This window comes from Terrapene carolina, unplaced genomic scaffold (genome assembly GCF_002925995.2).
Source record: "Terrapene carolina triunguis isolate 2854851 unplaced genomic scaffold, T_m_triunguis-2.0 Scaffold26, whole genome shotgun sequence".
Classification (NCBI taxonomy): domain Eukaryota; kingdom Metazoa; phylum Chordata; order Testudines; family Emydidae; genus Terrapene; species Terrapene triunguis.
The window spans coordinates 4832379-4848637 of NW_020664377.1; the positions used below are offsets into that span (position 1 = coordinate 4832379).

General features: G+C 42.9%; 1 protein-coding gene across 1 annotated transcript; it reads right to left on the minus strand.

The window, feature by feature from the left end:
• Positions 1–343: 343 nt before the first annotated feature.
• Positions 344–15349, minus strand: GATD3A (glutamine amidotransferase like class 1 domain containing 3A). The gene is made up of 7 exons (XM_029911302.1): positions 15341–15349; positions 13315–13656; positions 6643–6695; positions 5401–5514; positions 4898–5017; positions 941–1033; positions 344–542 (listed from the first exon to the last, which is right to left on the minus strand). Exons 1-7 carry the CDS (start codon positions 15347–15349, stop codon positions 359–361), a joined length of 915 nt encoding a protein of 304 aa, XP_029767162.1. The 3' UTR covers positions 344–358.
• Positions 15350–16259: the final 910 nt, after the last annotated feature.

Sequence of the window (16259 nt, forward strand, 5' to 3'; positions counted from 1 at the left end):
GGCTCTGTTTAAGAGCCGAGTTGCCCAAGCGCTACCGGCTTCGGGCAGCCCCCGTGCCTCCGGACCCTGCGCCACCGGAGCCCGGGCAGGGAAGTGCCCGCCCAGCGGCTGGGGTCCGGAGGCAAGGGGGCTGCCTGAAGCCCATAGCGCTCGGGCAGCTCGGCTCTTAAACAGAGCCGAAGAGTCAGGGGAGGAGCAGAGCCGCCATTTTCCCGGACATGTTCGGCTTTTTGGCAATTCCCCCCGGACGGGGGTTTGAGTGCCGAAAGCCGGACATGTCCGGGAAAAAGAGGACGTATGGTAACCCTAAACTGTGCTGACTTATACATTAAGAATAGCAGTGTCCCTCAACACGTGGTCACTGATTATTAATTGGAAAGGATATAGTTACTTCTTTTACACAATGTTTTCCTCCCAGTGCTTTAATGGCTCCTGCAGTTCCGGCATACGGCCATTTCCCACCTTCCTCTTCTTCATGTCCCACAGTAACTTCAGCACCAGAGAGTACTTTTGCTGCCAACACTGGTGAAATGCAGCACAGGCTGCAAGAAAAATAGAAAAGGTTACTCCAATGAGACTACTACTTAAAAGGATTAATTATAATTATGAAGATTCAAATGCATACATGTATTTAAAGATCATAATGTCAAACATGAAAAGGTAATTTCTTTCATCATCAGGCTTTTCCTGGGAAGCAAGGTAAACATTTTCTTAGCTGGACTTCTCTTTCTTCCTACCATCTTGAAAAAAGATTATTTTTTTTAATTAACCAGTAATAAATGCAAGGCTGAATACATTTTTTCTAGCTCAAAGACTAACATCCACCAACTTATCTAGAATTTGCTTTATCTCTGCTCTGATATAAATTATCAACTACACAACAGTACTTTTAATTGCTCCTCTAAATATACCATACCCAATGCACCTAGAATGTACATACCCAATGGGTTTCCCAGCTTTGTGGAACTCCTTCAGGACACGTTCAACCTCTCCATTCACTTTGCAATCCTTCCCATCCACAGCAAAGGTGGAACTGCCACAACAAGACGCTTTCATTAACACCTCAATATAATGCTATGACTTTATACGTGCACGCTCAGAGCAGCTCTCAATGGACGTCAAAAATGGAAAGTGGATACGAACTCTTCACCGTGTCAAGTAACAAATCATAAACCACAAATGTAAGTACTAAGCGTTACCAAATCAGGCTTCTAACATTTTGCAGAAACAGTACAGCAATGCTACCAGATTTTCAGATCATTACCAGAACAGAAAAAATAATTTCTTATGACGACACATCAAGGAACATCCTAGAAGAAGCCATTTCATAGAATCACAGAACCACAGGGTTAGAAGGGACCACACAAGGGTCATCTAGTCTAACCCTCTGCCATGATGCAGGATTTGTTACGACTAAACCATCCAAGACAGATGGTTAAAAAAAAAAAAAAAAAAGGAGTTTCACTAGGCTAATCCATGAACTTTTTGAAAGGAAATTATTTAGTGATTAGTTTAATACTATCCCAACACTTTCTATATAGACTCAGGCAGAAAGAAATAAGAGCAAGATACTGGAGATGATCTAAAATTAAAAGTTTTATAATCTTCACGTCCCTCCATCATGCCCCAAAAATCACCATCACAGAGAAAGGAAAGGGTTTTTTTTAATGTGGTGTGTAAGCACGAGAACTGCTGCCTAGTTTTGGTGGGAAATTTTTCAGTGTGGAATTTGCAGATTACAAAATGCCACTCGAACAATAATAAGAATCTCGTAGGGAAACCCCCGCCCACCCATCCATGTGCAGCACTGAAAATGTTATCCCATGGGAATCCCCAAACAATTTGAAAGAAGCCTTCCTTAACTCCAAAGGCTCTCAACCTTTCCCAACTACTGTACCTCTTACAGGAGTCCGATTTGTCTTGCGTACCTTCAAGTTTCTCCTCACTTAAAAACTACTTGCTTACAAAATCAGATATAAAAATACAAAAATGTCGCAGCACACTACTACTGACAAATTGCTTACTTTCTCCTTTTTACCATATAATTATGACTAGGGCTGTCAAGTGATTAAAAAATTAATCGGGATTAATCGCACTGTTAAACAATAATAGATTACCATGTATTTAAATATTTTTGGATGTTTTCTACATTTTCAAATATATTGATTTCAATTACAACACAGAGTACAAAGTGTACAGTGCTCACTTTATATTAGTATTTTTGATTACAAATATTTGCACTGTAAAAACAAAATATAGTATTTTTCAATTCACCTAATACTAATACTGTAGTGCAATCTCTTTATCATGAAAGTTGAACTTACAAATGTAGAATTATGTACAAAAAAAACTGCATTCAAAAATAAAACAATGTAAAATTTTAGAGCCTGCAAGTCCACTCAGTCCTACTTCTCGTTCAGCCAATTGTTCAGACAAACAAGTTTGTTTACATGTGCAGAAGACAATGTTGCCGACTTCTTGTTTACAATATCACCTGAAAATGAGAACAGGCGTTCAAATGGCACTGTTGTAGCTGGCATCGCAAGATATTTATGTGCCAGATGCGTTAAAGATTCATATGTTTCTTCGTGCTTCAATCACCATTCCAGAGGACATGCGTCCATGCTGATCACGATTTCTGCTCGATAACAATCCAAAGCAGTGCGGACCGATGCATGTTCATTTTCATTATCTGAGTCAGATAGCACCAGCAGCAGGTTGATTTTCTTTTTTGGTGGTTTGGGTTCTGTAGTTTCCGCATCGGAGTGTTGCTCTTTTAAGACTTCTGAAAGCATGCTCCACACTTTGTCCCTCTCAGATCTTGGAAAGCACTTCAGATTCTTAAACCTTGGGTCAAGTGCTATAGCTATCTTTAGAAATCTCACATTGGTACCTTCTTTGCGTTTTGTAAAATCTGCATTGAAAGTGTTCTTAAAATGAACAACATGTGCTGGGTCATTATCCGAGACTGCTATAACATGAAATATATGGCAGAAGGCGGGTAAAACAGAGCAGGGGACATACAATGTTCCCCCAAGGAGTTCAGTTACAAATTTAATTAACACATTTTTTTAACGAGCTTCAGCAGCATGGAAGCATGTCCTCTGGAAAGGTGGCCAAATCATGAAGGGGTATACGAATGTTTAGCATATCTGTCACGTAAATACCTTGCAATGGCAGCTACAAAAGTGCCATGTAAACACCTGTTCTCACTTTCTGGTGACACTGTAAATAAGAAGCAGGCAGCATTGGGGGAGGGATAGCTCAGTGGTTTGAGCATTAGCCTGCTAAACCCAGGGTTGTGAGTTCAATCCTTGAGGGGGCCACTTAGGGATCTGAGGCAAAAATCAGTACTTGGTCCTGCTAGTGAAGGCAGGGGGCTGGACTCGATGACCTTTCAGGGTCCCTTCCAGTTCTAGGGGATCGGATCGGATATCTCCATATATTATCTCCTGTAAATGTAAACAAACTTGTTTGTCTTAGCGATTGGCTGAACAAGAAGTAGGACTGAGTGGACTTGTAGGCTCTGAAGTTTACATTGTTTTGTTTTTGAGTGCAGTTATATAACAAGAAAATTGACATTTCTAAATTGCACTTTCACGACAAAGAGATTGCACTACAGTACTTGTACGAGGTGAATTGAAAAATATTATTTCTCTTGTTTATCATTTTCACAGTGCAAATATCTGTAATAAAAATAATATACACTTTGATTTCATTTACAACATAGAATACAATATATATGAAAATGTACTGTGATAGACCCAGACCAGTTGGGAACAGCAGAGTAGCAGAAGGGAGATATACTGGCCACTGGATAAGTAGTTTTCTGTTCCCTAAGTGACCAGAGCAGGGGCTGCTCCAGGCTAATAGACCACCTGACTCCAATTAACCTGCTAAGAGTCAAGTGAGGCAGTTAAGCACCTGACTCTAATTAAGGCCCCTCTGATGCTATAAAAGGGCTCACTCCAGTCAAACCAGGAGGAACCAGAGGAGAGGAAGTGGGTGTGAGGAACTGGGAGCAAGAGGTGTGCAAGAAGCTGAGAGTGAGTAGGCGTACTGCTGGAGGACGGAGAAGTACAAGCGTTATCAGACATCAGGAGGAAGGTCTGGTGGTGAGGACAAAGAAGGTGTTGGGAGGAGGCCATGGGGAAGTAGCCCAGGGCGTTGTAGGTGTCGTGCAACTGTACCAGGAGGCACTCTAAACAGCTGCAGTCCACAGGGCCCTGGGCTGGAACCCGGAGTAGAGGGCAGGCCCGGGTTCCCCCCATACCTCCCAACTCCTGATCAAACACAGGAGGAATTGACCTGGACTATAGCTTCTACCAGAGGGGAAGGTCTCTGGCCTGTTTCCTGACCCACAGGGTGAATCTGTGAAGCGAGCAAATCCGCCAATAAGCGCAGGACCCACCAAGGTAGAGGAGGAACTTTGTCACAGTACATAAACATCCAAAATATTTAATAAATAGAATACCAATTGAAATTTAACAGTGTGATTAAAACTGCGATTAATCGTGATTAATTTTGTTAATTGCGATTAATTTTGAGTTAATCGCGTGAGTTATCTGCGATTAATCGACAGCACTAATTATAACATGAATCAATTGGAATATAAATATTGTACTTTCATTTCAGTGTATAGTATATAAATCAGTATAAATAAGTCATTGTCTGTATGAAATTTTAGTTTGTACCAACTTCACTAGTGCTTTTTACGTAGCCTGTTGTAAAACTAGGCAAATTTCTAGATTAGTTGATGTACCCCCTGGAAGACCTCCGCATACCCCTTGTTGAGAACCACTGGGGTATACTATGTAAACTAACACTTTGTAAAAAGGCCACTGTCTGAATTATGAATAAAGGATTTCTGTATCACTTTACTTAGCTTGGCACTCACAGGTTTTTAGCAGCTCCGAATCCACCAGGGAATATCACAGCATCATGGTCCTTTGTACTAAGTTTAGCCAGGTCTGTGATTTTACCACGAGCAATCCTTGCTGATTCCACTAAAACGTTTCTTGAAGAACAAGAAATGAAGCAATAAGAGTAATGAAGCCAGTGCATGCACAAGTGTGGTGAAACTGTGTAAGAGAAGGGTGTTATTTTTGAAGAGTCAAAAATAATGACCCTGAATAACTACAGCTAAAGCTGCTTCTGAAATAGAACTGGAATATACAGTACCCATGAGCAAGGAGTGGGATAAGGTTTTAGGTGTCAGCCACAAGACAAAGAATCTAAGTTTTTCTCACATACAAAATTATTAGTTGGCATAAAGTTAAATACTTCGGGAAAATTGCTGCTAGTAAATATTTAACATAGGGCATAACTTCTGCAGCACATCCCTGTGGCACAAGCTCAAGAAGCTGGAGTCATCTTGTGCAAATTAAATGTAGCTCTTACCTTGATTCAGCCTCAGCTGGTTGTCCTTTGCTGTGGTCAATAACATGCATCTGAGGAATATCTGGGGCATACATCTGAACTTCAGCTCCCCCACGACTCAGGTGAACCAAAATGCTACAAAATAGGTAAAAATATGATGAAAGCCTTAGAAGAGAGGGAGTCTTTAAGGAACCAATTACAGCAGGTTTTTATCTGGATCTGTGTCCTACCAGAAATATATTACGTGTTTTGGAAAACAGTACTGACAAAGTAGCATACAAAATGACCACAAAGTGTCAGTTTTTAGAGAATGTATAGGATAGTGCTCCCCAAACTATGGGGTGCGCCCCCCCAAGGGGGTGTGGAGGAACATTCAGGGGGATGCATGCAGCAGGACCTGGGCCAATGCCCACGGGGAGTGGGAGGGAGCACTATCTAGCCCAGCTCCGGCTCTAGCCACAGCTCCTCCCCCATTCCCAGTTCTGCCCCCACCTCCGCCTTCAGCACACGTGTTCCTCTGCTGAGCCAACTGTGCAGTAATGGGGGGGGGGAGGCATAGACAGAGTCCATTACTGGTAAGGGGAGGGGTGCGACAGGAAAAGCTTCAGCACCACTCTATAGGGCATTTATTATAGTCTGTCAAGGGGGGAAAGTGAGATGGAAGACTAGATGAGCTGCAGATGTTACTTAAACCCCTTTGATTGCTGTGTTATCTACTCCTGTTACAGAAACCAGTACAGTCTTCCTTCAGAACTGTAAGAAGAGTCCAAAAGTCTCACGAAAGGATATTAAGATCAATGTCCCATTATCTGGTATACAGTGCGATAGGTCAAACTCAATCTGAACATTAACAATCCTGGCACTGGAACTTGGCCCAGGGAGGTGATTAGGAAACAAGTGAAGTCTATGGTCATGCTTCCTGAGCTGGAAATGCTAGAGCAGCAGCTAGCTCTTGGGAGAGGATTGTCTACCAATAGCTCATCACACGCTAAGCCAGAGCGGTGGTGATGGAGTCTGCCCACTCCTCCTCAGCTGGAAGCATGCAATATGAGAATTTACGGAGGACCATAAAGCTGAGACAAAATGGTGGATTTTCATGGGGTATGGAAAGAACCAACCCTGGGAGAAAACCACACACCATCCAGGCTCTTCCAGGGTAGTACCGACAACCCTGGGAAACTGCAAATTAATTAAATAGAATAAAATGCTCTAATCATGTGAAGAATACAGTTCTGGACTCTGCAATAATGCAAAGCTGCTTACGCTGAGGCCTCATGGATTTCTGTACCATCATACACACCACATCCAGACAAGACCTGCAAAGAGAAAATCAACACAATATTTCAGACAAAATATGTATTTTCCAGACTGTCTTTAAGGGTCTTGCACAAGCATTTGGGGATAAAGCAATTGCAGCTGCACCCTTATCAAACAAAACAGATAGTGGCCTCAGTACTGATGGGTTACACAAGAACTGGGATGTCCTATTTATAGTAGCTTGTTCCATAGATTCATAGATTCTAGGACTGGAAGGGACCTCGAGAGGTCATCGAGTCCAGTCCCCTGCTCGCATGGCAGGACCAAATACTGTCTGGACCATCCCTGATAGACATTTATCTAACCTACTCTTAAATATCTCCAGAGATGGAGATTCCACAACCTCCCTAGGCAATTTATTCCAGTGTTTAACCACTCTGACAGTTAGGAACTTTTTCCTAATGTCCAACCTAGACCTCCCTTGCTGCAGTTTAAGCCCATTGCTTCTTGTTCTATCCTCAGAGGCTAAGGTGAACAAGTTTTCTCCCTCCTCCTTATGACACCCTTTTAGATACCTGAAAACTGCTATCATGTCCCCTCTCAGTCTTCTCTTTTCCAAACTAAACAAACCCAATTCTTTCAGCCTTCCTTCATAGGTCATGTTCTCAAGACCTTTAATCATTCTTGTTGCTCTTCTCTGGACCCTTTCCAATTTCTCCACATCTTTCTTGAAATGCGGTGCCCAGAACTGGACACAATACTCCAGCTGAGGCCTAACCAGAGCAGAGTAGAGCGGAAGAATGACTTCTCGTGTCTTGCTCACAACATACCTGTTAATACATCCCAGAATTATGTTTGCTTTTTTTGCAACAGCATCACACTGTTGACTCATATTTAGCTTGTGGTCCACTATAACGCCTAGATCCCTTTCTGCCGTACTCCTTCCTAGACAGTCTCTTCCCATTCTGTATGTGTGAAACTGATTTTTTCTTCCTAAGTGGAGCACTTTGCATTTGTCTTTGTTAAACTTCATCCTGTTTAATTCAGACCATTTCTCCAATTTGTCCAGATCATTTTGAATTATGACCCTGTCCTCCAAAGCAGTTGCAATCCCTCCCAGTTTGGAATCATCCGCAAACTTAATAATCGTACTTTCTATGCCAATATCTAAGTCGTTAGTGAAGATATTGAACAGAGCCGGTCCCAAAACAGACCCCTGCGGAACCCCACTCGTTATGCCTTTCCAGCAGGATTGGGAACCATTAATAACAACTCTCTGAGTACGGTTATCCAGCCAGTTATGCACCCACCTTATAGTAGCCCCATCTAAATTGTATTTGCCTAGTTTGTCGATAAGAATATCATGCGAGACCGTATCAAATGCCTTACTAAAGTCTAGGTATACCACATCCACAGCTTCTCCCTTATCCACAAGACTTGTTATCCTATCGAAGAAAGCTATCAGATTGGTTTGACATGATTTGTTCTTTACAAATCCATGCTGGCTGTTCCCTATCACTTTACCACTTTCCAAGTGTTTGCAGATGATTTCCTTAATTACTTGCTCCATTATCTTCCCTGGCACAGAAGTTAAACTAACTGGTCTGTAGTTTCCTGGGTTGTTTTTATTTCCCTTTTTATAGATGGGCACTATATTTGCCCTTTTCCAGTCTTCTGGAATCTCTCCCGTCTCCTATGATTTTCCAAAGATAATAGCTAGAGGCTCAGATACCTTCTCTATTAACTCCTTGAGTATTCTAGGATGCATTTCATCAGGCCCCGGTGACTTGCAGGCATCTAACTTTTCTAAGTGATTTTTAACTTGTTCTTTTTTTATTTTATCTGCTAAACCTACCCCCTTCCCATTAGCATTCACTATGTTAGGCATTCCTTCAGATTTCTCGGTGAAGACCGAAACAAAGAAGTCATTAAGCATCTCTGCCATTTCCAAGATTCCTGTTACTGTTTCTCCCTCTTCACTAAGCAGTGGGCCTACCCTGTCTTTGGTCTTCCTCTTGCTTCTAATGTATTGATAAAAAGTCGTCTTGTTTCCCTTTATTCCCGTAGCTAGTTTGAGCTCATTTTGTGCCTTTGCCTTTCTAATCTTGCCCCTGCATTCCTGTGTTGTTTGCCTATATTCATCCTTTGTAATCTGTCCTAGTTTCCATTTTTTATATGACTCCTTTTTATTTTTTAGATCATGCAAGATCTCGTGGTTAAGCCAAGGTGGTCTTTTGCCACATTTTCTATCTTTCCTAACCAGCGGAATAGCTTGCTTTTGGGCCCTTAATAGTGTCCCTTTGAAAAACTGCCAACTCTCCTCAGTTGTTTTTCCCCTCAGTCTTGATTCCCATGGGACCTTACCTATCAGCTCTCTGAGCTTACCAAAATCCGCCTTCCTGAAATCCATTGTCTCTATTTTGCTGTTCTCCCTTCTACCCTTCCTTAGAATTGCAAACTCTATGATTTCATGATCACTTTCACCCAAGCTGCCTTCTACTTTCAAATTCTCAACGAGTTCCTCCCTATTTGTTAAAATCAAGTCTAGAACAGCTTCCCCCCTAGTAGCTTTTTCAACCTTCTGAATTAAAAAGTTGTCTGCAATGCAGTCCAAGAATTTGTTGGATTCAGGCAAATGGCTCAGCAGTTACTACTGATTTGAAAAGCAAAAAGTATTTTGCATTTTTCTCAGACTTGAAAAACTGACACATTGTTTTAAAATGTGATGGCAGTCACAAAAGTGGCTAAAAATAATATTATGAGCTTTCATGCTCCTAAGATATGTAAAGAGGGTGATCTTACATATAATGGAATATATTCAGACCTTGATGCATACATAAACTTTTCATTCAAACAGAAGGGAGTTAAAAAGCGCACCTCAAAAGTCAGAATTTATGACACTCTATTTTACCTGTTACATTACTCTTATTCTTAGGATCCATATCAGAGATTAATGGCTAAGTCATTTTTTAAAATCTAAGTACACTAAATAGCTCAACTGAATTTCCCTTATTAGCCATGGGAACAGTGCTTTCAAATAACCCCAAACTGTTAGCTAAGTGTGTCCTCCCATGTCTGAATCTAGCCTGGCTATTACTGAAGAACAGTGGAACTTAAGGAGATTAGAGAAAATAATGTTCCCCAATTTCTGCAGTTTGTTTACTTTGTGCATTTGACACACTGGGCGTATAGTCAGTTTTCCTTGTTTGTGTGGTTCTTTTAGACAGCAACAAAAAAAGAGAGAGAGAGATTTTAAAAATAGGGAAATTGTGACTGTAAAGACACAAAAAATTCCCAGGGCATTTGTACTTCCTGAAACTATTTTAAATTCGTGCTTTAAACAGTGACTAGGTTTCCAATTGGCAGTGTCCCTTTAACAACTCTACTTTCTTAACCCAAGCTCTCCCCTCATTTTTAAGCAGCTTAGTGGGTGCATTATCAGTTATCCATTGCATGCATATTTTATATATATTTAAAGCTTCTTGTTATTTAAGATGCTCTGTGCAATTTACCTCTTTAGATTTTATTTTTACAACCTGTCAAGTTTCCTCTTTCCCAGTTTCTTTTGTAATTTTAATGCCCTCTGGTTCCCTTTTATGCGGGTCTGTATTTCCCCACACCAGCACACTGCTTTTGGTTGCCCACTTAGCATTTAAGGTATTATTGGAATGCATTTTGCCCATAGCTTTCCTAACTGTATCTTAAATACTTACCACTGGTGATTTTCCCATTTGGGACTGAATTCCAGCCTATTTTAATTCCCAGTTCCTTTGTACTCTGCTTTTCTGATTATTATTTCTGCTACAGACATCATTTCAACCCTGTTAATATTTAGATAGCTAGCTCCTAGATGTTCTCCAGTTTTAACCTTATTTATCATGGCTTCCTTTCAACTATTAAGTACCAAATAGCTTTTGACCTTATTCACTTCATTAGAGTCTTTACCACCTCCACTAATTTATCTTTCCTTAGGCCCTATGAAATTAGACTGCAGGAGTGAATGCACTGTACAGCTTGGTCTGAAGTGTGTGTACATAAAGTCAAACTATGTCATGGACCAGATTAAATAAAATAAAGTTTCAGCTCAGGCAGAGAGTACTGTAAAGTGACATATATATATTAACTAACTGTTGGTATCCGTTTAATAGCCCACACATCCTCTCTCAGGAGACTCTCTTCCGCTTGTCTCTAAACTGTCAAGTCAAGTGCAAAAGTATAATTAGGCAGGCCAGGAAAGAATTTGAAGAACAACTAGCTAAAGACACAAAAACGAACAGCCAAAAAATGGTTATGTACATCAGACACAGGAAGCCTGACAAAAGTCAGTGGGGCCACTGGACAATCGGGGTGCTAAAGGAGCACTCTAGGAACACAAGGCCATTGCAGAGAAGCTAAATGAATTCTCTGCATCCGTCTTCACTGCAGAAGATGTGAGGGAGATCTCCACACCCATCCATTCTTTTCAGGTGATGGATCTGAGAAGTCAATACAGGAGATTTTGGAACAAACCGATAAATTAAACAGTAATAAGTCACTGGGACCAGATGGTAGTCAACCAAGAGTTCTGTAGAAACTCAGATATGAAATTGCAGAACTACTAACTGTGGTATGTAATCTATAGCTTCAAGCTGTACAAGATGACTGGAGGGTAGCTAATGTAATGCCCATTTTTAAAAAAGGCTCCAGAGGTAATCCTGGCAATTAGAGGCTGGTAAACCTAACTTCAGTACCAGGCAAATTGCTTGAAACTACAATAAAGAACAGAATTATCAGACACATGGATAAACACAATATGTTGGGGAAGTGTCTTTTGTAAAAAGAAGTCATGCATCACCAATCTATTAGAATTTTTTGAGGGTGTCAATAAGCATATGGACAAAGGAGATCCAATCAATATGGGGAGTAAACTTTCAGAAAGCCTTTGACAAGGTCATCACCAAAGGCTCTTAAGCAAACTAAGCAGTCATGGGATAAGAGGGAAGGCCCTCTCATGGCAGTAACTGGCTAAAAGATAGAAAACAAAGTGTAGGAATAAATGGTTGGTTTTCACAATGGAGAGAGGGAACTAGAAGGGACCCCCAGAATCTGTACTGTGACCAGTGCAGTTCAATATATTCATAAATGATCTAAGAAAAGGGCAGCGAACAGTGTGGTGGCAAAATGTGGAGATGATACAAAATTAACTATCTTGGCCCAAGATTCTTGGGCAAGTTCAAAGCTGACTGCTAAGATTACAAAGGGATCTGACAAAACTGGGCGACCAGGCAACAAAATAGCAGATGAAATTCAGTGTCGAAAAGTGCTAAGTAACACATACTGGGAAAAATAATCACAACTATACATACAGAACAATGGGGTCTAAATTAGCTGTTACCACTCAAGAAAGAGATCTTAGACTCATCATGGCTAGTTCTCTGAAAATTTTCACTCAATGTGCAGCGGCAGTTAAATAAGTTAACAATATTAGATATCACTAGGAAAGGTGTAGACAAAAAAACAGAAAATATCATATAGCCACTATATAAATCCATGGTATGCTCACACCCTGAATACTGCATGCAATTATGGTAACACAATCTCAAAAAAGATGTATTAGAATTGGAAAAGGTGCAGAGAAGGGCAACAAAGATGACTAGGGGTATGCAACAGCTTCCATATGAGGAGAGATTAAAAAGAGTGGAACTGTTCAGCTTAGAAAAGAGATGACTAATGAGGGATATGATAGAGGTCTATAAAATGAATGGTGTGGAAAAGGTGAATAGAAAAGTATTACTTACTCCTTCACATAACACAAGAACTAGGGACCCAATTAAATTAATAGGAAGCAGTTTAAAAACAAACACAAGGAAGTTCTTTTTAACACAACAAACAGTCAACCTGTGCAAATCATTGCCCAGAATGCTGTGAAGGCTAAAAGTATAACTGAATTTAAAAAAGAATTAGATCTACTGTATTCATGGAGGATAGGTCCATCAATGGCTACTAGCCAAGATGGTCAAGGATGCAACCCCATGCTCTTGAGGCCCCTAAACTTCCAACTACCAGAAGCTGGGCCTGGATGACGGGATGGATCACTTAAAATTGCCCAGCTTTGTTCATTCCCTCTGAAGCACCTGGCCTGGGCCAGAAGACAGGCTGCTGGGTTGAATGGACCATTGGTCTGCCCCAGTATGGCCGTTATTATATTCTTAAACATTAAGCCCTGTGTTGATACAGCAGTACCTGGAGTGGGTATCCTAACAGGGGAGCGGCAGAACACTTCAGCTCCAGGACTGTGTTTGGTGGGTGGCCAGTCTCCTTCAACTAGCATTACCCTTTCCACTGGCTTAAAAACCAGATAAACTCCACTCATCTCAAAGATTCCAGCTGGGTCACCAGCTGCAGAGCAAGATCTAAGGATAAGGAGGCAACTAACCCCGCGCTCAGCACACGCCACAGCCCAGGCCAAGCAGAGGACCCAGGTACAGAAGCAGGCAGTGAGAGAGTTTCACTTTGGAGTTATAACCCGCCCGGGGGGGCTCTGCGCAGTTCTCTGGAGCTCCCCACGTGGAAAACGCCTCCCCCCAGCATGGGCTGCGGTCCCCAGCCTGGAGCCCAGGGCCGCCTGTTTGCAAGTGGCGCTAAGCCCTGCTACGGGGCGCAGCGCTGCCTGAGCCCCCCGGGCCGGGCTGTACTCACCACGGCCACGCGGGCCCCGCGCAGGCGGCGGGCGGAGCTGTGGAGGGAGGCTAGCCCGCTCGGGGCCGCCCGCAGCAGCCGCGCCGCCAGCATGGCCGGGCTCAGGGGAGCGGGTCGGGGAGGCGCGGGCTGGACTCGCCGCAGGGGCCCGGGCGCCTGGCTGGTGCAGCAGCGAGCCCCGGGACGCGGCAGGCCGGGCCTTGCAGCCGCACAGCGCCGGCTAGAGGCGGGAGGTCCCTGCCCGCTGCTGCGGTGTCTGCTGCTCGGCCGGCGCTGGGGCTGCCGGGCTTCGTCCTCTGCCTGCTCCGTGGTGCCTCCGCTAGGGCCCAGCCCGTAGCCTTCCTACCAACTACAGTACTGCTAGCTCAGCCCGGGTAGCAGCAAGTGCTGTATGCCCAGTGTTTGCAGGATCAGATCCCGAGATCATTGACCGTCCAGACCTGCCTTTGCAAAAAGTACTGGATGAATGTAGCGAATGTTAATAATTATTCACATTGAAACTTGCTGCTAACCACCCCTCCTTAAAAAGTGCCCACAACCAAGACAGTTTCATGGGGTTTACTATTAAGCTCAAGTTTGTGTTGCCAGGTTTCATATTTGCTGTTTTCCTTGAAGCCCCAGCTCCTGAAATCATGTACTTACAGACCCCAGCTTTTTGTTTGTTTGTTTTTTAAAACAGAGGTTTCTTGCCCTCTTGGTTGCAGAAAAAAGCTTGAAAACGTTAGCTGAATGTTCCTGCATTGTTCAAAGATTAGAAGACAAATCAAAATCCAAGGATACATTCTTTTTTAAATCTCACAATTTTTGAACACTCAGGGTTTGGTAAAATTATTAGTTCATTATTACAGCTAAAATAAACCCAGGGTATCACAAGCTCATTAGTAGGGTAAATGTGGCACAAAATGATGTGCAGCAAGAGGCAAAGATCACACAGACCAGAGATGTTGGGCCAAATATGTTCAACACCCTCCTCCTCCTCTCAGCCCCTCATGCAGAGGCTCAGGACCTCCTTCACTGCAGCTCCTCTTGTATGAAACATTCTTTTTTCCCCTCTGAAACCAGGAGAATGTCTGTACATTTTGGGGAAAGTCCCTTCAAAATATTCCATGGATATTTTGTTTCTTATGCAGAGAGAGGAAACTCCACAGAGATGCTGCCAAAACCCCCGCAGCTCTTTTTCTCAATTCCTGCTCCTTGAAGTCCAACCTACTGGCTTAAAGATAATACTACTGTACTTATATTTTCCATAACACTTCTCATCAGGAGTTTCAAAGCACTTTACATAAGAGATCAGAAGAGGAAAGTGGGAAGAAAAAACAAACTTGCACCAGTTTAACTAAAGCTATTTTAGACACGTAAATTAGTTTAAACATTTTATTTCAGTTTAAGCATATATGGGTTTAGCTTAAATCTCTTTTTTTCAGGATTAAGATAAAATATACACTCAAAATTAAATAAGCACGTCTACAAAGAAACGTGCATGGATCGAACTAAATTGGGTTAAAAATACACCTTTAAATTGATGCAAGTGTGCGTAGATAAGGTCTGACCCTGCAAAATGTAGCCAAGTGGGTAGCCACATATGCTAGTCTTCACAGGTTCAAGCCCTAAATCCTTTATAGCAGTGGTTCTCAAACTAGGGCTACCGCTTGTTCAGGGAAAGCCCCTGGCAGGCCGGGCCAGTTTGTTTACCTGTCGCGTCCACAGGTTCGGCCGATGGCAGCTCCCACTGGCTGCAGTTCACCGCTCCAGGCCAATGCGGGTTGCAGCCAGCAAGTCCCTCGGCCCGTGCTGCTTTCCGCAGCCCCAATTGGCCTGGAGCGGCGAACCGCGGCCAGTAGGAGCCGCGATCGGCCGAACCTGCGGACACGGCAGGTAAACAAACCGGCCTGGCCCGCCAGGGGCTTTCCCTGAACAAGCGGCGGCCCTAGTTTGAGAGCCACTGCTTTATAGTTGACTGCCCACATTCAAAATTACATAAACTGGGCTAAACCGGAGGAAATATTAGGCCTAATGTGGGGCTTACCAGACTCATTCTGTTCAGGTTTCAGTATCACTTTCATCACCATGCTATATGAGCACTTCACAAAATGTTACTAGACAACTTGGGCGGGACAAAAGTTTATTTTGATAGCTCTGTCTTAGCTCAATTGAGGAATAAGGGAATGGATGGCTGCACCAGCCCCTATGCAGGAGTTGTTGGTGCAGGAGCCGGCTATACGCCTGATAAAAGTACTCCCAGCCCTTCCACAGAGAAATCTGATTTCATTGTGCTGCCTGCGCTGTATAGTTGCACAAAAATACTGCATTTATAAATGTAAATGTTTCTGACATGAGTAATACAAAAGCATAGCTCTCCCTCCGCAGATGTAATCCTTTGTATTACCTTTATGGGCCAAACTTTCAAAACTAACTTCCAAGAACTGCAGGCACACAAATTTAGGGGCAAGATCAAGGCTAGCTTAATAACAATGTGGCTAATATTATATTCACACATTTATTAGATACTATTGAGATAACCGAGGTGGCCTTCCAGTGCTAAGATCCATTTCTAGTAGGTGCTGTGCAAACCCATAGTAAGACAGTTCCCGAAGAGCACACAATCTAGAGATGAGACACACACAAGAAACCATAAGCAATGGGGCAGCAATTATGGGGTAATGTCAGCCTATGTAACCATATGCCGATACTGCTACCATGTAGAACAGGGGTGGCCAACCTGAGCCTGAGAAGGAGCCAGAATTTACCTATGTACGTTGCCAAAGAGCCACAGTAATAAGTCAGCAGCCCCGCATCCGCTCACAGTGCCTCCCACCCACCAGCAGCCCCACCGACCAGTGCCTCCCTCTCCCTCCCCACACCTCCTGATCAGCTGTTTTGTGGCCTGCAGGAGGCTCAGGGGAGGGGGCGGGGAAGGAGCGAGGGCACAGTAGCTCAGGGGAGGG